Raw genomic sequence first — 22918 nt, forward strand, 5'->3', positions numbered from 1 at the left:
CATGAAGGTTCTTAGTCCCATGATTAACAGCATCTCTGGGTAGCATAATAAGTAATAATAATAATAAAAATAATAATTAAAGGTTCTGTATTACAGTAGATCCTCAATGTCATCAATAGGTTCATGGAAACTGCAACTTTAAGCAAAATGATGTATAACCACCAATTTTACCATAGGCTAATCACTATAAACAAGAGTTAAGTCCCTATGGCATATTCCTGGTCACAAAAACATCACCAAACTTCTAAATAAAGATCAAAACATTTCTAATATTAAATGCTAAAATAAATGTGAGCTATACATACATTTAAGAAAGATTAGTAAAAATAAGTAAGATAATTATTATCATTCCAGGTTAGGGTTGTGAGTGGTCAGAGCCTATCCCGGCAGCTCAGGGTGCAAGTCAGGAACTATCCCTAGACAGGACACTATCCCATCACAGGGTGCACTCACACACACACACACACCCACACTCAGTCTGACTGGGAAATTAAGACACGCCAATGAACCTAATATGCATGCGTCTGGGATGTGGAAGGAAACCAGAGTGCCTAGTGAAAACCCATGCAGACATGAGGAGAACATGGAAACTCCACACAGGCAGTAGCCTGAGAGTCAATTTCTCTTTTTTCATCAACGTTATAATGAAACGGTGTAATCTGAGGACGTGCTGTAGCCCTTTTGAGTACTGACTGATAAAATATGTGCTTTTAAAAATATAAATGAGAGTGATACCACTAATAAAAACCTCAAGGTTAAGTTATTGATGTACTTATTTAGAGTTTTGCCCCCACAGTGGTGAGCCAGATTTGCAATAATCTGAAATCTTACTTCATCATCTACAGCATGCATTTGAGTTACAGTTGTCTGTACCATTATAAGATATCAAGATGAACTGGTCATTCTGCTTGTGATTAGGATTATAGAAAATTGTGAGAGGCCATCACTCCCATCCTAACAACCAAAGCAAGCTAGATACCCTATAAAAATCATAGTTTAAAAAAACTCACCATTAAGATGAGGAAAAAAGTCAAACATTTTTTATTTTATTATTTATTTATTTTTAAGATATTAATACATAGTCTCACTCTGTTGCTCAGTCTGGAGTGCAGTGGCATGATTGTAGCTCACTATAACCCTACAGGTATGTGACATCATGCCCAATTAATTTTTCTATTTAACGAATTTTTAATGGCTACATGCAGACTGCAGTGACAGAGCAGAATTCAGAGGAGTCCTAGGCATAGATCAAGTCTGCAACCGCTCACCAAATTTTCTCATGGTCTTTTCCAAGTGCACGGGTAACACATGGAAGACTGGAGGTTGGACAGGAAAGCTAAAAGAGTTCCCCCTTAGATACATGGAGCCTCTCTTAAGTGTAAGGAAGCCACTTTCTTAAGATGGGAGGCAGAGAAGCAGAGCTGAGCGAAACTTCTCTGAGGCATTCAACCACTTTGGAAAGGGCTCAGGTATCTGCCATCTGAAGGCTAGGGGCAGAGTATGTGGGCAAAGAAAGATCCCCCAAAAAGAAACCTGGGGTATCAGACAAAATACAGCATTCCATGGGACCTTCTGGTATGATGGAAATGTCCCGTATCTTGTTTGGATAGTGGTTACAACCATCAAAACTCATTTCAATGAATACTTCAGAACTGTATATTTTAAGGTATGCCTCAATTTAGAAAAAAGGAATCTGATGTGCAAAAACAAAATACTAACTGATGCTTTCAATCACTTCCTCAGAAGAAACTGACATTCGATTTTGAAATCTGGTGTCTCACACTCTGAGAGCTGGAAACTGTAAGCCAACAGGTATTAATGCTCATTATCTAGATACAGTGTGAACAAGTTGTGGCTAGTTTTAAAGGTTTACAGGAACCTTTTAAGGAACTTGGTTTGCAAGTTAAAGGGATATACCAAGCAAGAAATCCATAGAAAAATTGGAGAAAGTGAGAAGAAATAAAGACACCATTCCAACAAAAAATGGAAATTTTAAGACCTGCCTTTTTATCTTGAGACATAGTTATCTTAGAGTTCTAATCTTTGTTTAAATGCTCTAATACCCCACTCTCCCGCTCTTTTCCCTGAAACATATCCCTACCACCATGAAAAAGAAAGCTTGTCTTCGTGCTAGTGAAGCTGAAGGGAAAAGACCTTCCTTCATCTGACAGGATGAACTGAAGGCCTGTGAGAGCAAGCTTTGCTGGCTCCAGGGGATGCATGTCACTTGTCCTGTACCTTCTCTCACAATCTAATTATGGCTGAAATGAAAAAAGGAAAATTAAGTCCTGATGACTGTGTGTCCTAGGAAAGGTTCAGGATAGGAGAGCCGGCTAGCATGACCAAGCAGACGGAGGATGCAATAGCCTCTCAGAAGATGGGGTTCCCAATTTCCCCTCTCCATTAAACTTCTGAGTTATGGAGGCTTCATGACCTAATCAAATGATAATATCTAGAAAGAACAGTAACAATACCTAACATTGACTGAGAGATGACTACATGCCATCCACTATGCTAAGTTCTGCCTATCTATTAAGTTGACACTTACAGTACCTTTGAGATAAGTACTATTACCATCCCAGTGTTGCAGATGGGAAACTGAGAAGGTTCCACAGCCTATTAAGTCGTGGAGCCCTGCACTTGAACCAGGCAGTCTGACACAAGAACTCAGTATCTGTGAGTTCCTCTACATAAAACACTATGCTGCTTCCTGAAAGAATAGAAATAAGGCAGATTCTAGAGGCAGAAAACCCTGAGTTCAAATCCTCATTTTACCATATACTTGTAATATGTGTGGTCTTTGGGAGGTCAGTTAACTTTTCTAAATCTCTGTTTCATCTATAAAATAGGGGTAACATCTAATAACTCATAAAGTGATTGTGAGAATTATAGACAATTACTGTGAAGAGTCTGGCACCTGGTAGGCGCCTCAATAATTGATCATTATGATTGATGGTAATAAATCATATTTGTTTAAAACTCATTTCTGAGTCATTTACCTATATTGTATGTGTATGTATACACAACATATAAATATAGGTATTGATATAAATGAAAAAGGAGAAATGAAGGATAAAATAAAAGTTGGCCTTCATGACCACACACACACACACACACACACACACACACACACACACATTTTTTCTCCTAACTTCTTTCCCTAGAGGTGCTGAACATAGCACCTTCACATTTTAATTAAGGTATGCAACTGACGCATATGAAGGGATTGCTGCCCTGGAATATGGGCCATCTATAGGAAGTGGAAGGGTAAACATTGCCATTTGTGTACATTGAAGCATCATGGTATACTAGCAATGGCACCAGTCTAGGAACCACCCAGACTTCAGTTCAAATCTTTGTTCTACTAATATATGGCTATGTGACCTAAAGCAAGAAAGGTGATTTACCCTCTGGAGCTTCAGTTTCTCTCATGTATAAAATAAAAGTAATTAACCCTGGTAGTTTATGTTGATGGTTATAGTACATATTAAGGTCTACAATGATGAGAATATGTGTAATACATGTGGTCTCTAGTAGGTGTTCTATAAATAGTAGTTAAGTTTAAATGATATTATGCCTTTATGTCTCTATCACAGTCATACTAGAAGTCAATCAGAACTTCCATTTTTTTTTTCAAGAACCTTATTGTGACATTTTGTTTTAATACATATCAATTACTGGAGTCTCTGCCAGGACTTGCCCAAAGACAGGGCTTAAAAGTTCATTAATTTTAATGATTCCCTTGATTAGTTACAAAAAGAAGTTAGATAATTTCTTTTTCTAAGTCAGTGGAAGTGAGTGTTTCACTAATATTTATTGCAAATTAACTTATGTTTTTATTAATTATATTAACTACATTTTAATTAAAATATATATTATTAAATTATAGTGTATTAATTATATTTTTACTATAAGAATTTTGAATAAAATTCTTTCAAATCTAGAAGGAGGTAGTTTTCCCTGTATTTAGGCAAGACCTTTCAGGCAATAGGCTGACCAGTTGAAAGACTGAAAGTTGAACTCCTTTCTGTATGCATGTGGTGAAACATATACACATACTTTTTCACACACCTAACATCAAACATGGAAGAAATAGAGAAGTTTGAGGAAAGTCAGAGAAGACTTTAACAGCAAAAAAAGCAGTCAAGAGAGCCATAGAATATAAAAACAAAAAAGAGGGTCACGTGAGAGTTGCCCAGGAAAGATACAAAACATCATCTTTGAAAGGGATGTTAGAGCACTCACTACATACTATCTGTAGAAATGTCCGGGTCTCCTGAGAGATGGGCACTCTATCAATACAAGGTATTATGGCTTCTGTCTTTATAACTGAAAGATTAATATTCTTTGGTAAGATTCCATGTTCAGCATAGAAGGAGCACAATTGGAAGTCTGAAACAGCACTTTCCCCTTTTTCTCCAACACAAAAGCCTCCTTCCAGTGTGTGACCTTCCATGCAAAACAGCTCATTTTTAAAGCTTAGTTCCAGTCTCCTAAAGATCCTTGGTTACCAGCCATGGGAAAGGATATCATGTGACAGAGGCACAGTCCTTTCTAAGTGACAGGGGAAAGGTCCTGCTACAATCACTCTTAGTGAAGAGAACACAGCACCATTTGGTTGGTAAGAATTCTTAACCATACGAGAAACAGAGAGAGGATACTGTGCTCTCATTTTCCAACTTCTCACATTTTCCCTTGTGAAAATATTTCGAGGTTACAATTAATGCGATGTGGCAGTTAAATTCGTAAGAAGTTTTAAAAAGCATGTCATAGAAGTAAATATTGGCTTTTTTTAAGACAAATAAAAAAAAGTGCTGACTAGAGCAAAGGAAAGTGGCTTTTTTTACCCCGTCCCTCCACTGTCAATAATTGTTACATATGTGTTCATGCCGGAATTGCTGAATGGTAGAAGACATCATATATTATAAGTATTATAAACAAGTATACGATACGCAATCAGTATGAAGGTAATTTAAAATAGTAAGTCACTTACCATGTCAGTAGAAGACATAGTTGGCAAATACTCTGGGGCCAGTGTGGTGTCATTAGATATTGAGATATTAGCTGTAAGCAGAAGACAATTATTTTATACTATAAAACTAAAATAGAAAAAGACCTTAAATGCATAATTAAGTATTTTTGAAAGCAGGGTTATACAGTAAAAATGTCTTTAATAACAACATAAGGGCACAATGAATTTTTATTTATTATCTATGTGTTCACCTTTCACCTAGATAAAACAAAGATTTGGACACATCTGCTGTGCTCTAATCTGATAAGAGATGATGGTGAATATTTAAAGAGATGGTATTAAAATTTGTTTCAGGTTTAAAAAAAAAAAAAAAGAAATAAAACTTCCCCGATACTACAAGGTACTCAATATATTTTGTCTAGTGGAACAAGGGCTGTTCATAATTGATTAAGTTGACCACTGGCTTCAGAATGCACAGGAAAATCTCCCATATTGAAGCTTTACTAATTAAGACTTAAATAATTTGTAGCTTTTGGAAATTTCAACAGTGTATGAGAAAGGTTATCCTTGCAAATTGTGTGAAAACAAGAGACAGTACTAAATAATATAAATATAATGGAGATGAATATTTAATCTAATTTTAAAAATTATTTTCATATAATGTGGCATCATTTATAGGTTTAAGATGGCACTTGAAGAAAAACCTAATTTATTAAACCAACCTTCCTCTTGGAAACGTTTCGTTCCTTTTTTAAAATTTTATGTGTCTGACAATTAAAAAACAGCATTTAAAAAGTATTCTATAAGTAAAATATTTTTCTTTATCAGATAAGCCTTTTTCCTATTTTGCAAAGCTTTATGTATTATAAAATAAACTATTAGAGCATATTCCTAATTTATAGAAATATTATAAAACAACACATCAGGGTTTTTATTTGTTCGTTTGTTTAGGGTCCTATAGTTTATTTAACATTTGAATTGCTAGCTACTGTTTGGTCCCTACTCCAGTCCCTCTGAGCCACTAGCTTGCCTTTTAGTTTGCCATGCTTCAAGTCCTGCCTACATAAACCTTTAAGAAGAAACACACAGGTTTTGATAGCTGACATTAGAATATGAGATCCATAAGGGAGGAACAGAAGAAGCTTATCTCGTTCACTGTTTTTCCCTAAAATCTACCCAGTGTAGCTCTTAACAGGAACTCAAAAATATTTGTTTACTGTCAATAAAGGAAGTTAGAAAAGAGGGCATTTCATGACTAAAAATGAATGAGAGCAGATAAATTGGGGAAGAAAAAAACAAGAGAAACAACTAAAAGAGAGAAAATATTTAGCTTGAGTCCTACTTTTGGTCAGTTTTGGAATTCACTCTGGTCTTGCAAGACTTTAGATTGTAAAACTGTTAAACTAAAGCTAGCTGTTGCCAGAGTTTCTCTATTTCAGCAGTAAAGCAAGTACATGTGCATATTATCTGTGTTCTTATTCTCTCTGTTTCATTACAGGTCACAGAGGGAATTAAAATAGGCTGAAGCACATCAGAAAGCTAATCTACCACGATCAAGTAGGCTTTATCCCTGGGATGCAAGGTTGGTTCAACATATGCAGATCAAGAAATGTGATTCATCACATAAGCAGAACTAAAGAAAAAAATACCAGACTATCACAATAGATGCAGGAAAGTCTTTGGATAAAATTCAACATCCATTCATGTTAAAAAACTCTCAACAAACTAGGTATTGAAGGAACATACTTCAAAATAATAAGAGCCATATATGACAAACGCACAGCCAACATCATATTGAATGGGCAAAACCTGGAAGCACTGAAAACTTGTGCAAGACAAGGATGCCCTCTCTCACCACTCCTATTCAACACAGTATTGGAAATCCTGGCCAGGGCAATCAGGCAAGAGAAAGAAACAAAGGGCATCCAAATAGGAAGACAGGAAGTCAAACTATCCCTGTTTGCAGACGTGATCCTGTATCTAGAAAACCCCACAGTCTCAGCCCAAAAGCTTCTGAAGCTGATAAATAACTTCAGCAAAGTCCCAGGATACAAAACCAATGTGCAAAAATCACTAGCATTCCTAAATATTAACAACAATCAGGAACAAACTCCCATTCACAATTGCCACAAAAAGAATAAATGCCTAGGGAATACAGCTAACCAGGAAGGTGAAAGATCTCTACACAGAGAAGCACAAACCACTGCTAAAGAAAACAGAAATGACACAAACAATGGAAAAACATTGTATGCTCATGGATAAGAAGAATCAATATTGTTAAAATGGCCATACTGCTCAAAGTAATTCATATATTCACTGTTATTCCTATTGAACCACCATTGAGATTCTTCACAGAAATAGGAAAAACTATTTTAAAATTTATATGAAGCCAAAAAGAGCCCAAATAGCCAAAAAGAACAAGGCTGAAGGCATCATGTTACCCAACTTCAAACTATACTACCTGGTCCTAGTAACAAAAACAGAATGGTACTGGTACAAAAACTGACACATAGACCTATGGATCAGAATAGAGAATCCAGAAATAAGGCTGCACACCTACAACTATGTGATCTTCAACAAACCTGACAAAAAGAAGCAATGGGGAAAGGATTCCCTGTTCAATTAAGTAGTACTGGGATAACTGGCTGATCATAAGCAGAAAATTGAAACTGGACCTCTTCCTTATGCAATATAAAAAAATTAACTCAACATGGATTAAATACTTAAATGTAAAACCCAAGACTATAAAAACCCTAGAAGACAACACAGGCAATACCATTCAGGACACAGGCATGGGAAAAGATTTCATGACAAAGATGCCAAAAGCAATTGCAACAAAAGCAAAAATTGACAAACGGAATTTAATTACACTAAAGAGCTTCTGCACAGCAAAATAAACTATCAACAGAGTAAATAAACAACCCACTGTATGGAAGGAAAGTTTTGCAAACTATGAATCTGACAAAGGCCTAATATCCAGTATCTATAAGAACTTAAACAAATTTACAAGAAAAAAACAAACAGCCTATTAAAAAGTGGGCTAAGGACATGAACAGACACTTTTCAAAAGAAGACACATGCAGCCAATAATCATATGAAGAAAAAGCTCAACATCAATGATCATTAGAGAAATGCAAATCAAAACCACAGTGAGATACTATTCACACCAGTCAGAATGGCTATTACTAAAATGTCAAAAAATAACAGATGCTGGTGAGGTTGTAGAGAAAAAAGAACACTTATACACTGTTGGTGGGAGTGTAAATTAGTTCAACCATTGTGGAAAACAGTGTGGTGATTCCGCAAAGACCTAGAGACAGAAATAACATTTGACTCAGCCATCCCATTACTGGGTATATACCCAGTGGAATACAAATTGTTCTATTTTAAAGACACATGTACACCTGTGTTCACTGTAGCACTATTCACAATAGCAAAAACATAGAAGCAACTTAACTGCCCATCAATGATAGGCTGGATAAAGAAAAGGTGGTACATATACACCATGGAATACTATGCAGCCATAAAAGGAACAAGATCATGCCCTTTGTAGGGATATGGATGGAACTGGAGGTCATTATCCTTAGCAAACTAATGCAGGAACAGAAGACCAAATATTGCATGTTCTCACTTATGAATGAGAGCTAAATGATGAGAACACATGGACACATAGAGGAGAACACCACACTCTGGGGCCTATTAGAGGGTGGAGAGTGGGAGGAGGAAGAGGATCAGGAAGAACAACTAATGGGTACTTGGCTTAATACTTGGGTGATGAAGTAATCTTTAAAACAACCCCCCATGACACACATATAGCTATGTAACAAACCTGCACATGTACCCCGAACTTAAATGAAAGTTAAAAAAACAAAAACAAAAACAGGCTAAAGGACGTTTGGCCTAAACAATAAGGCCAAATGAATCCATTCTCAAAAGGAAGAAGATGTTAGTAAATAATTATTAACAAAATCTAGGTTTATATTACTATGTTGTTCTAAAAAGCTGAAAGAACATTTTCTTACATTGTATTTCTTCATTTTAAAACATCCTAGGGCATATAATGGGTATACTTTTCATATTGGATGGGACTCTGAAGCTTGCTATGCCAGGTTACTTGCCCAGGTTATCAGAAGCAGAGTTGGTAGCAAGACCTTGTTCAGCATTCTTTCTTCTCTTACACAGCATATCTAACCATCAAAATCAGATGACTTGTGTGGCCACAGAATTGAAGGTGAGATAGTACTTGCCAATGTTAGATGATGTGACTCTCAGCTGTGACCTGAAATGTCTGATCTGTCTGAGCTTTTGAGGAAAGGCAGCATATATGAAATTACAGATACTATATGGATGGTGTTGAGAAGCTTCCCTTCTTGAGCTAGATTCTTTAATGCAATTTTATCAGCTTCCTGTCACGAGAGTTTGAAGGTCTTTTTGCAACACACTTTTCTGCATAAAAACAAGGAGTAAAGACTGAGGAGGAGGCCGGGCGCGGTGGCTCACGCTTGTAATCCCAGCACTTTGGGAGGCCGAGGCGGGCGGATCACGAGGTCAGGAGATCGAGACCACAGTGAAACCCCGTCTCTACTAAAAATACAAAAAATTAGCTGGGCGTGGTGGCGGGCGCCTGTAGTCCCAGCTACTCGGAGAGGCTGAGGCAGGAGAATGGCGTGAACCCGGGAGGCGGAGCTTGCAGTGAGCCGAGGCTGTGCCACTGCACTCCAGCCTGGGTGACAAAGCGAGACTCCGTCTCAAAAAAAAAAAAAAAAAGACTGAGGAGGAAAGATATTCAAGGCTCTTTCTTCATGAAATGAATGATGGATAATAAAGGCCAGGGGTGTACTAAAATAGGATTGCAATCTGAACTTTTAGTCTTTTAGTAGGTGCTCTCAAGTTTTGGATAAGCATCAATTCTGCTCATTTAAATTCCTTTTAGAATTTCAATTTTTTTCCCCTAAGACAAGCTATTAAAGCACGTTGGCTCTCAAAATCCCAAAAGACCAGCATCAAAAGGACAGTAAAAAGTATATAACACTTTCCCTACTTATTTTAATAAGCATCTGCTTCAGAAGAAAGACTTGAAAATAAATACATTTAAAAAGCACTTTCATAATTACATATTGGCAGGGTAGGTTAGAGTCCATAAACAAGATTAAAAGTAAATTTCTTTAGGCTCACAGAAAAGAAAATGATCAATCCCAATTGGAAGCTTGGTCTACAAGAACCATTGGTTACCATTTGGATCCAGGTGCAAATATTTTGGCAACCAATTGCAGAATGATCCATTTATATGGAATCTGCAATCTCCTTAATTAGGATTCTGGAAAAGTCAAATGGAAAAGCCAAAATACTCTACACTGTCTCTCCCATTTACTCAGCATCCTGGCTCATGAGGCAAAGAAACCCTTTACCCTAGGAATCTGGCTAACTTAGATTTAGCCAGTTACCACTGGGACAATCTCTGTTTCATACTGGCTTTCAGGGAGCTTCCACAGGTTGATCGTTTTCCATACTTGGATTTTCATATCTCGTTCCTCCTTCCCATGTATCAGATTTTAGCTGAATTTCTGGAATGAGGGAATGAATATTGTAAGTAATAGACATTTAAAAATGTATCTGTGACTTTTCCTTCTTAGCCTATTTATTCCAAAAATTTTTTGTGTGCGAAAAATCAGACCTTGGCGATGACCTTGAGCAGTAGGATATAAATAACTCCTACAAGCTTAGCATTCCAATAATGGAACACTAGGCATTTAAGCTGACTTCTTCATGTTTAATGAGAGATTTAGAGAAAGAACAAGGGGATCAAGTACGGCTGCAGTTGTGGGAGCTGTGAGAGAAAAAAGGAGGTAACATCCATGTATCAGTGTTGGCTCTTGCATAGGGGAGTATCTGTTGCACTGTTAAAGGTTGTTCCCCATTATCTTCTAGTGACCTGGCCCCAGGAACTACCCCATGGCTCCTCTGCTTTATATATTAGCAGGAACTGTACCATCAGGAACAGGTACAAACTCACGTGAGACTGTGAGGTCAAGTGTAAGCAACAATTGGTCTGTGAGGTCAAGTGTAAGCAACAATTGGTCACTAAGGTCATATCTGTCTGCTTTTATGTATCACCTAATACAATGTGGAGAAGGGGGTACTAGAAAAACTGAGCTTGAATTCTGGACCCAGCACCTTCTGAGCACAGTGTTCTTAAGCTCCCTCACTGCATAATCTTGAGGAGTTACTTCACACCTCTTGACCACATGTCCCTCGTTTGTAAAACTGGATTTGAAACCATTTACCTCATAAGGTTACTGTGCAGATTAAATAATACAATGTAGGCAAAATTGTAAACACAGTGTCCAGTACCAGGATAGATCTAAATAAATGGCAGCTAAGATTACTCCTAGCTCTGTGACCTGGAGAAAGCAGACCTTGTCCTTGGGATGAATGTCAGCTATCTCTCAAGATTTATGTGATGGTTAAATATACATATATTATGTTATCAAGATATAGTTGATTAAAATCCCCTAGTAAAATGTCTGGCATTTGGATGGTGCTTAATAAATATTAACCTAATCTGAACCTGTGCCCTCAACATGGCTTCTTAGAGTTACAGTAATGTGGCACTGATTAACCCGATGTGAACAAGGAAAACTTTAAGACTATTTTCCATGATAATGAAACTTTAAAGTTTTATTCCATTACATTTAAGAAACATCTTAAGGCAATTAAGTAACTAGAAAATAGATAAAGTATAAAATTAAATAAGCTCTGCCACATGGTCATGTCAGATTTATTTAAGGGTTCTGGATAACTTGAGCACACTAGTACCTTTTGATTAAGTTAAATATGTATGCTTTTAATTTCTAGGTCAATAAAGGCAACAAAGGGTAAAAATGGCTTTTGAAGGAAGACAAAGGAAAACTGAAAGAAGTAGCTTCTAGGGAAATTATTTGCTACTATCTCAGCCTTAAGTATTAAAACAGATAAAATCAGTAGTAAGTTTTTCTTTTGTTTTTTCTTATTATCCTTTTAGTTTTCCCAAGTATTTTCAGCAAGCCTTAATGATTGAGATTTTCACCACAACTAGGCAAGTTCAAGTTGTATACTCTTTAATCTACAGGCACTCTTCACAAGTTCATCTACGATGTTGTACTAGAAGTTAAAGAGCTGAGCTACTGTGGAGATATCGAGATGAATATATTTAAGCTGGGCATGGTGGCATGTGCCTGTAGTCCTAGCTACTCAGGAGGCTGAGGTGGGAGGATCACTTGAGCCCAGTAGTTTGAAGTTGCACTGAGCTATGATCATGCCACTGCATTCCAGTTTGGGTGAAAGAGTAAGACCCCACCTCAAAAAAAAAAAAAAAGATGGGTATATTTTGTCACCAATTTCACAAAAACTTCTCTTTCACACCCACCCATCATTACATTTTGGAGATGTGTTATAGACATTACTGTGGGGAAACTTTTACAAATCTGCTTTTACACAAACCCAAAACTAGAGAATTTTCCAGGTCTAATGACAGCCCCATTTTCTGATTCCTGCAAGCATTATGCAGAAACGGCTAAAACATAGGTTAAGACAGTAAAAGCAAACTAAAATGATGGGTCTCTTCCAAAACACTATTACCATAAATGATAAAATGTCAACTGTGCGGGTAAAGGATTCTCACAAATGCAAGCCTGAGGGATACTTCCTTGTTTTACCATTAGTTTATGATTTAAACCTACTTCATAAAGATGGAATGGCACACAATAAAAATAAAATTGCATATATTATGATATAGTTCATGGGAGGTAAGTTAGGATGACCTTTTATTTTCTTATTTTCTTTTAATGGGCTTTCTAATTATAAAACACATATTGACTATAATATGGGAACACAGGGGATGCAATCCAGCAGTTCTTTTGAATGGTTATAACATATTGTTGCACAGCACTTATTAATATATTAGAAAAATTATGTAGAAAGAAATGATGTTGAAACTACAGTGACAACTATTTTAGAGCATTTAGAAGCCTCCTTATGCTGTGAATGACATAAAGGTATGGAAATGGAAGCCATGGTTACTTCCAGTCACTAGGCTTGGTCTTATAGTTTCATACCAGGAAAAAAGCCAACTTTTACTTGAAGATAATATAGACAAGGATGCACTTGGTTCCGGAGAACGAATTTCCTCACCTTACTTACATATATTGTTAAGCATGTTCTCCTGGAACAGTCAACAATAAATCAATACAATATATCCCTTTTGTTAACAATATACTGTCTATCCCTTTGAGGCTATTTTTCTTACTTTTATAGTTCATCATTTTTAGCAAAGTTTCTTTTCCCTCAGGATGTAAAACTGACACCTGGTCAGAAAATTTTCTTTGACACTTTTCAAAATATTAATGTGCCTTGAGTATATAGTCACTGCAAGATTTACACATTAGGCAAATGAACAGAGGTATTAGATAAGAAATTTATTTCTAAAGTTTGGATTAAATGAAACTCTCACTTTTGTTCATTCAAAATGCAATTAACACTATTTTAAAAAACAATACATTTTATAATATGTGTTTGTATATGTGTGTATCCTACTTCACTGCAAGTAGCACAATTCTTTTTATTATTATTATACTTTAAATTCTGGGATACATGTGCAGAATGTGCAGGGTTTTTACACAGGTATACATGTGCCATGGTGGTTTGCTGTACCCATCAACCCGTCATTAGGTATTTCTCCTAATGCTATCCCTCCCATTGCCCCCAACCCCATCACACCCCTGGTGTGTGATGTTCCCCTCCCTGTGCCCACATGTTCTCATTGTTAAACTCCCACTTATGAGAGAGAACATGTGGTATTTGATTTTCTGTTCCTATGTTAATTTGCTGAGAATGATGGTTTCCAGCTTCATCCATGTCCCTGCAAAGAACATGAACTCATCATTTTTTATGGCTGCATAGTATTCCATGGTACATATGTGCCACATTTTCTTTATCCAGTCTATTATTGATGGACATTTGGGTTGGTTCCAAGTCTTTGCTATTGTGAATATTGCTGCAATAAACACACTTACGCATATGTCCTTACAGAACGATTTATAATCCTTCGGGTATATACCCAGTCATGGGATTGCTGGGTCAAATGGTATTTCTAGTTCTAGATCCTTGAGGAATCACCACACTGTCTTCCATAATGGTTGAACTAATTTACGCTCCCACTAACAGTGTGAAAGCATTCCTATTTCTCCACATCCTCTCCAGCATCTATTTCCTGACTTTTTAATGATTTCCATTCTAACTGGCCTGAAGTGGTATCTCATTGTGGTTTTGATTTGCATTTCCCTAATGACTAGCAATAATGAGCTTTTTTCATGTTTGTTGGCAGTATAAATTTCTTTCAGGAAGTGTCTGTTCACATCCTTTGCCTACTTTTTGATCTGGATATTAGCCCTCTGTCAGATGGATAGATTGCAAAAATTTTCTGCACAATTCTTAAAAAGCAGTGAAACAGGCCCTCAGAAAATTTTTGTTGATGAATGAGAAGTAAAAAAGGACAGAGGACAGAAGAGAAAACAAGTGGAAGCTGGGGGAATGCCCATGTTCTCTTCCCTACTTCCAAAATTCTAGTATTTATGCTTTTGAATAAATTAAAGAGGTTCCTCTTAGAAGAATTGAACACCTCGCCCCTAGACTTTAAAGCCTTTTTCTTAATGACTATGTATAATATACAACACTTTTGTAGTCTCGAGATTCAATGCAATAGTATTAAATACTCTAACTACAATGCACTGAAGCCTTAACTTTTTTTTTGTAAACACAGCTTCAATGTTTCATATTTATCTATAACAGCACACTGGTTGTTAATTTTGGGGGAGAAGGCAGACTTGCAGTAGAAGCCTTGTTAGTATCTTTCCCTAGGAAAATTTATGGGAAAATTAAATGTTTGAAATCTTTAAAGAATATAACTATTATAAGATTAAACTCACTGGGGCATCTTTTGTAGGATAGTGAGAAATGTGAAAAAGAACAAATTTTTACTCAGTGTCCATTAGGTGCCAAACTCTTTTGCATATACTATCTCATTTAACCTTTATAGTAACCTCTAAGAACAGGCACAATTGCTAACCCAGTTCAGAGATTATCAAAGAGATTAAGTAATTAGCCTAGTTCAGGGTAACACTGAAATTCAAACTCAGTTTTGTTTACTCTAAAGCACACAGTATTTACACTTTATCACATTAACATTTCTAAATTGGGGTGTTGGTGATGAAATTAGATATTGTGTATTATTCTTCAATTGGATATTTTTCAGTTTTCACTTTTGGCTTTTGAACTAAATTATCTTTTTTCTTACACACTCTGCTATGTAATCATCGAAGTACAGTGGGAAATTTAACATCCATTTCCTCTACTAATTAATAGCTATCCCATTTCTAAGAAAAGCAAATCTTAGCACAAAAACCACCCAGGTATGGCATGTATCCACTCACATATGTCAAACTTTCTGACTGATTTTCCTACTAGCACTTGCAACTGAGCTTCCTTAGTTGCTCAGTAAACCTATGTATATGACTTGGGTTACCAAGCAGTAGTTGGGAGCAAAATGAATGGAGAAAAAAGTGCATTTAGAAAAGAAAAATTAGGAAATGATTAGGCTTTCTGGAAACAAGTCAGAAGAAGAAAGAAAAGAGAAAAGGAAGTGTTGCCTTGACAAAGCACACGCATATAAAAAAGCCACAATATATTGTGGCCATGAAGAGAGGTTTCTTAGTAATTAGTGGCCCCTATTTCCATTCCTGTAAAATCATTTCTCAGTTTGCAGGATCACGACTCCATCTGTGCAACTGCTGGTTCACCGTTACATACTGTCCCAGTGTTGAAAAACAAGTCATATGCCAGTTTAAATATTATTGACTCATTGAATTATTTTACTAAGAGTGCATGTTGTGATGAAAGGCCAGTCTTTTGTTATTTTTAGAATACTTACTTGAGCTCTATATGCAACTGTATTATTCTCTATCATCTTTCAGTTTGATATCAAGAAATACTAAATTTATGATCAATGTATTCAGTTTGCTACCAAAAAGCAGTAAGGTTATGGAGAAGTATTAACATTGTCAAAAAGTACTAAGGTTATGGGGGAGATACACAATCATTAATCTTATGGGGTTTTGTTAAATATGAAATTGTCATGAAAATGCAAATAACTATCCATTGCCTTTTTCCAAACCACAAATAGATTTCATCTCCATAGACTTAAATAATTCTTCATGTTCACATATGTATCGTTCATGAGTACCAATAAGAGGTACAACCAACAGTCTTGTTGCAAAATGGGCCAACTGCCCAACAATGTATGCCTAGAAGGAAGGATGATGAAGACAGTTCTGTTTGTTCTATTACTTACACTTCAAGGCTAAATACTAACCCTAAATTTTAAGGATCGGTAATAGAAATAATAATGGCAGCTAACAGTTGATTACTTATTACATATTAGAAACTGTCCTAAGAATTTTATCTGTACTAGCTCTTTTTTTTTCCTTCAAAATAAATCTATAAGGTAGATACTATTATTAACCTTAGTTTACAGATTAGGAAGATGAGGCTAAGGTACCTTGGGAAAAGGAACTTGCTGAAAGTCACACATTTGGCCTTAGCCAAACCAGGACTTGAATATAGGATCTTCTGACTTCAAAGCCCTGTGACAGTACTTTATTAGTACCAACTAGAGGTAGCAGGAATTGTCAGAGACCTTCTGAACAACTTCCTAGTTACTCAGCACTGACTTTTTACACAGCCTGGGAAAAACTGGACAAAGGAAAAGCTATCACCACTTATGTCAGCACTTGCTATGCAAGTGTAAAACAGATTCCACCCTTAATGTCACTTTTTCAAAAAAAAAACAAAGACCCTTCTTAGAAGGAAGATCACACGTAAAACCATAGTACTTTTTATAATTTGAACACATTTAGATATGTCTTCCTTGGTTTCATGTTACCTTCTCTGCCAACATCCAAATAATAAAACAACGAACACAAGTTTCCATTCGCCTCAGGTAGGTATGGGGTTGACATTAGATGTTTTTTTCTGTGTGACAGGTGTGTTGACAAAGCTCACATCTGGCTTCATGAATATCTCAAAGTGTTTTTTTTCCTTTAGAAAATCTTGGTGTATGATTACTCAAACCTGCCTAAGAAGTCATAAATAAATAAACATATATATAATTTATATATAAATTAATAAATGTAAAGGAAGGCTGAAAATCTCACAATTAACTGTTTGTGAAGCCAATATTTTGAACAGCTGGACTTCCCTGAAAGTCCAAGTTGTATGGTTATTGGGAATTTTATCCCCCTTCTTTCCTAGGAAGAGCTCCATATAGTTGAGTGACAGTAACATCTGTGTTTCTCTGGGGAGCACATGTAATTGATTCTAATAATAATATATATCACGGGTTGAATGATATATATTGTGCTTGTTTCCAAGTACTTTTTAAATTATCAGATATTTCAAATCAGTATACAGCTGAACACTAGTTAGCTTTCATAACTATATGACATTCTTGTTAGTCTGAATCTTTAAATTTCTACTTTGTATATCTTTCTGAACTGCTTTTAAATATGGGTTTTATTTTAATGTGTGCTGATTTATCTTAACACAAAAAGAACCCATGAGCGCACAGCCCAACAATGCCCTAGCTTGTCATCAGTGTTACTGACTGCCTCACTGTGAGGGAAGTAGTGTTCTCTTTTTTCTCAATTCGAGACACATATCGGTCTTCTAAGACTTCTTCACCAATGTGGCAGAGAAGAATGCATTGCAAACAAAAATATCTAGGAGCAATCTGAAACAGCATGCCACAAGCATAAAAAGTAGTATCTTGCTTATTTTTTAAATTCATAAGCATTCTGCATTCTAATCTATAACCATGTTTGTTTTACAGTAAACATTAAGAGCTTTTTCCTCAGAATCTATAAGTCACAGTGGATATTGCAGGAATGTGCCCCACATTTGTGTCCCAGCCCTTTGAGCACTGCTATAGTTCTGGTGCTAAAAGACCTTAGTAAAAAGTACAGACTGTATATCAATTTTTATGTTAAGGGACATAGACCTGTAGCTAATTGCATAACCTAGGATCATTAGTGCTACTAACATTTAATTGTCTGACACAAATGCCTATCCCTTTTTCTTTTTTCTTTCTTTTTTTTTTTTTTTTTGACAGGGTCTTGCTATCCCCTCAGCCACTTGAGTAGCTACAGGTACGTGCCACCGCACCCGGCTGTTTTTTCTATTTTTTGTAGAGACAGGGTTTCATAATGTTGCCCGGACTGGTCTCAAACTCCTGGGCTCAAGCAATCCACCTGCCTCAGCCTCTCAAAGTGCTGTACAAAGAATAATACAGACATTAATTCCTTGCAAATACTGCAATTTGAGTTAATTTCAAAATTACAGGCATGAGACACCGCACTCAGTCCCTATTCCTTTTTCTAGGAGAGAAGATCTAAAACAACTTCCCTCAAGGTAAATCCTTTTTTGAAATGCCTTTCATATTATAAAATGGAATTTTATAATGGAATTACTCCAAGAAAGAATTCCAAAGACCAAGCTGAACATTTTTTTGTGTGTATGAAAAAGTTCTGATGTCAACTCATGTTTGGTATGATAGATTTTAAAGGGCTAAGATATAGAGAATCACATTCCTTTCCAGGAGTTACTTTTTGCTATGTCCTTCTGGACTCTAGAATATAAATCTACTCCTAGAACATCACATTCCTCCTTTCATTTCTTCTTCTCTCTTCCTTTCTTTTCTTATTTGTCTAGTAGAGATAAACTATAAAATTCTACCAGTAGGCAATTCCAATCTGAATTTCTTTTTTCGTAATTTAATGCTTCAAATTATCTGAAGTGGATTAGTATCTTTTTCTTCTATAAGCTTAAAATCATGTATTAAAGGTTTACTTAAAGGAAGACATTCCTACACCAATAAAGAAGCAGCAAAGGATAGGTTTGTCACATATTTGTATCTGTTAATACATGTATCCAGGTTTCCCCACTTATAAAATCAAGAATAATGTACACATGAATTCCTTGCAAATCCCACAGTTTGAGTTAATTTCAAAATATTGAGTTGGTTATGTTCACATTCCAGAGCTCCTGGTCTCCTTCCTGGTTGAATTATACAGCTAAAATACCTCAGGCAATGAGACATCAAATTCAGTAGCAGAGTTTTTCAGAGAAAGAAAACAAGACTAATTCCTGAGGACCGTGAGAGCATGCTGAAAATTTGCAAGCATGGAGCCTACACCTTCCTCCAAATACAAAGCGAGCATAAACACAAAGCGTGATGCCCTCACCTGGGTCAGGCGGCACACAGGCACAGGAAAAGAGAGTGTTGTAGCCCACTTTGAAGTTGGAGTTGATGGGGTAGTAATGTGCAAGCTTGATCATCTTCTTGAAAGCATCATAGATAAAGATGAAGCTAATCAGAGAAGAAAAGCCCTCCTCCGTGAAACGTGTGAAGTATTGAACCAAGAAGCTGGCATCAGTGGCTACCAAAATGAGACATAGGAAGGCGGACCACAGGCCAATCCAAAGGCGAAACTCCAAATAGTCAAAATTATTGTCCCTGGAAAAGAGAAAGAAAGGTGTTTAGATTCCTCCTCCTTGGAACACAAAGAATAATATAAAACTACCAAATGTCTACAGAAAGATTGACAAAAATACAAGATCACTTTTAGCCACTAAATGTGAAACTCTACTTTAGCCAGAAAGCACTAAGTTTAAGACTTTAGTATAATAATACAATTTTTAAAATAGTAATAAAAGTTTGAGGAAAACGCACTGAAAGTAGTTATGTCATTTATATGTGAAAACCTTATTATTTTTCTCATTCAAAAAATATGGTCCCTACCTTCATAGAGTTTATAGAGTAAATAATTTGCAAGCATAGCACTGGTACCTAGAATGTGTTCAATAAATGTTTGTATGAGCTTTATGTGTTCATAAAGACACTAAGATCAATATATTTTCTGTCCCTATGTCATCACGGTCTACTGAGGGAAACAAATCGATAAATGTAATCGCACTATAAAATACTAAGTGATAATGTTACAGAAGAAGGAGTAACTAATTCTGGCTGGAAGGAAAGATGAAGTTGCAGAAAAAATTCAAGGTGTTCAAGGATAAGTAGCAGAAACTTTCTGGACAGACCAGAGAGAGCAAGGCCAGGAAGAGGAAAAAATAGTTAAAAAGATAACGTGGCACAAGATGGCCTGTAATGCTCACTGTGTGTGGAGAGAGTGCCACTAACATGAGGTGGAATTAGAAATATGATCTGTCATCAGATCAAGAAAGGCTGTCTTGCCATGCTACTGCCAGACCCTTCCACTTCTTACGAAGCTTGCTCACAGATCTGATATTCTTCTGCTGAAGCTGGGTGTGAAGCATCTTGAGACCAACATCTTTCTGTGTTTGTCCCACAGCAGACCTAGAACAGGCTACTTCTATCTAAGGAGATCACTGTCTTTTGAGGCCTTTCCCATTTCTTACAACTGAATTATTAATAGTTCAAGATTCACAACTCTGAAAGGATGGGTCAAGTGTTAATGTCCTACCATTTTATACTGATCCCTTTAAAATTATGTGGAGAGTGCTTTACAATGATTTTTTAAACTCAATTTATTTGTGACAAAAAAGTGGGTAGTAGTATGTATTACTTGCATGAGAATAAGAAATAAGTCAAGGATTGTGCATGCTTGACACTCTAGAACCTTGCTTTTAGACAATGAGTTTCTGATAACTGCTAATGATATATCTTAAAACTTTCCCATAGGCAATCAACTCTCCACCTTTACCAGCACCAACCCAATCTTACCCAACCCACAGGTAAGTTTTTGCCTGATACAAACCCCCTCATTGATATCCTTACTGATATCTATACTTGCCTTACTCAAAGCCATTTTCCACACCACAGCCAAAATTATCATTTTTAATGAAAGTCAGACACCCCAGCTTAAAATCTTTCAATAGCTTCCCATTGCCCTTAGAATAAAATTCAAATTCTTTACCTAGCACAGTGCCTGGCACATAGAAAGTGCCCAGTAAAGACTTGCAGGATGAATAAATGCATGTCTGTAACTTAAGACTTGCCTGAGACAGTTACTGACACTGACCTAAGAACTATATCTCATGCAACCAAGACATGACTGTTCCTATGATAGCTAAAACTTATAGAACATTAGAATTTAAAGTTCTTTAGGTACTGTGATGATGAATTTCATGTCCTGACCAGGCTACGAAGTGCCCAGACATTTGGTCAAACATTATTCTGGGTGTTTCTGTTAGGGTGTTATTTGAGAAATAAACATTCAAATTGGTGGGCTTTGAGTAAAGCAGATCACCCTCCATAGTATATGGGAGGAATTCATCCAATCAGTTGCAAGCCTGAATAAAACAAAAAAGATTGACCTTCCCCAAGGCAGCAGAAAATTCTCCAGCAGACTGCCTTTGAACTTCCACAACATCAGCTCTTCCTGGTTCTACAGCAGACAGCCTTCAGACTCAAATAGGAGCATTGGCTCCCCTGGGTCTCCAGGCTGCCAGCCTTGTCAGCCTCTATAATTGCATGAGCCAACTCTTTATAATAAATCTGCACACACACTCACATTTTATGGGTTCTGTTTCTCTGGAGAACACTGGCTAATACCGACACCAATCTGTCAAATTACGTCTCATTTTATAGATAAGGACACCAAGACCAATGGAAGTTACATCATTTATCCAACATCAGGGTTTTAAGGCCTTTCCTGACAGAGCTTGACCAGAAACCAAATCTCCTGATTTTTAGGTTTTCCTTTTAAAAATTATAGCATGGGCCAGGCGCGGTGGCTCAAGCCTGTAATCCCAACACTTTGGGAGGCCAAGGCGGGCGGATCCCAAGGTCAGGAGACCGAGACCATCCTGGCTAACACGGTGAAACCCCGTCTCTACTAAAAATACAAAAAATTAGCTGGGCGTGTTGGCGGGCGCCTGTAGTCCCAGCTACTCGGAGAGGCTGAGGCAGGAGAATGGCGTGAACCCGGGAGGCGGAGCTTGCAGTGAGCCGAGATCGCGCCACTGCACTCCAGCCTGGGGGACAGAGAAAGACTCCGTCTCAAAAAAAAAAAAAAATTATAGCATGGTTCCCCATCTGATTTGTATTTAGCTCTAGATAGGGTGAATATTAAAGTCAATGTCTTTTGTTTCTCTCTTCTTATCTAATCACGTAAATTGAAATACATTACTGAAGGAGATTAATAATACTGGGGTAAGGTTATCTTCGATAGACTTTATGGGATCCTTCTGAAGATAACTTTTACTTTCCTTTGCTGTTTGCTTTATGTCCAGAACACCACTGTTTTAATCCTATGCATGCCTATGTGAGATAAGTAAACGATAGAAAAAACTGAGTTCTAGAAATTTGATATAATTTACATTATCATACAATGAGTCTGTGTCAGAATAACAACTAAGAAACACAGTTTTGTTACTTCTGAGCCAACATATTTTTTCCTTAAATTAAAATAAAAATTTTAAACAATTACCCAGTTTTGCTACCCTTGCAAGAAGATGAAAGAGCAATCTTGATTTGTCCTAAGAATGCTAGTAGTTGTTTATAGATTTCATGTTTACAGGATAGGATGAGAAACAAATCCATTAACTAGCTAATGGTTAGGAACAACATTAGTTTGGGTACAAAGGAAAAGATACATGTATAAACTTAAACCTTAGAATCTAAACAATATACTAAACTAGCTGCTTTAAAAGACTTAAGCAATCATACAGTAGTTCAACAAGAATGATCCAAATAAAGTCAATAAAACCAATGGCACCTCATTATGAAAGTGATATGTGTAGAGCATCAAGAAGAAAGAGGAATAAGAGATGAGAAAAATTTAAATAAGTTGATCATCGGTAACGATTACAGTAAAA

At 36.5% G+C, this 22918-nt stretch overlaps 1 protein-coding gene across 8 annotated transcripts in view; it reads right to left on the bottom strand.

The window, feature by feature from the left end:
• The window catches only part of SLC4A4 (solute carrier family 4 member 4), a 491091-nt gene that overhangs the window by 78705 nt on the left and 389468 nt on the right, over nt 1-22918 (bottom strand). For all 8 annotated transcript variants that reach the window (XM_058434021.1, XM_032150489.2, XM_058434009.1 and 5 more), the window contains 2 exons: nt 19303-19574; nt 4994-5064 (listed from right to left, as the gene is read on the bottom strand). In XM_058434021.1, coding sequence (XP_058290004.1) covers nt 4994-5064; nt 19303-19574 — 343 coding nt within the window. The remainder of the gene's footprint in view (nt 1-4993; nt 5065-19302; nt 19575-22918) is intronic.

This window comes from Hylobates moloch, unplaced genomic scaffold (assembly GCF_009828535.3).
Source record: "Hylobates moloch isolate HMO894 unplaced genomic scaffold, HMol_V3 SCAFFOLD_2, whole genome shotgun sequence".
NCBI classification, from domain to species: Eukaryota; Metazoa; Chordata; class Mammalia; order Primates; family Hylobatidae; genus Hylobates; species Hylobates moloch.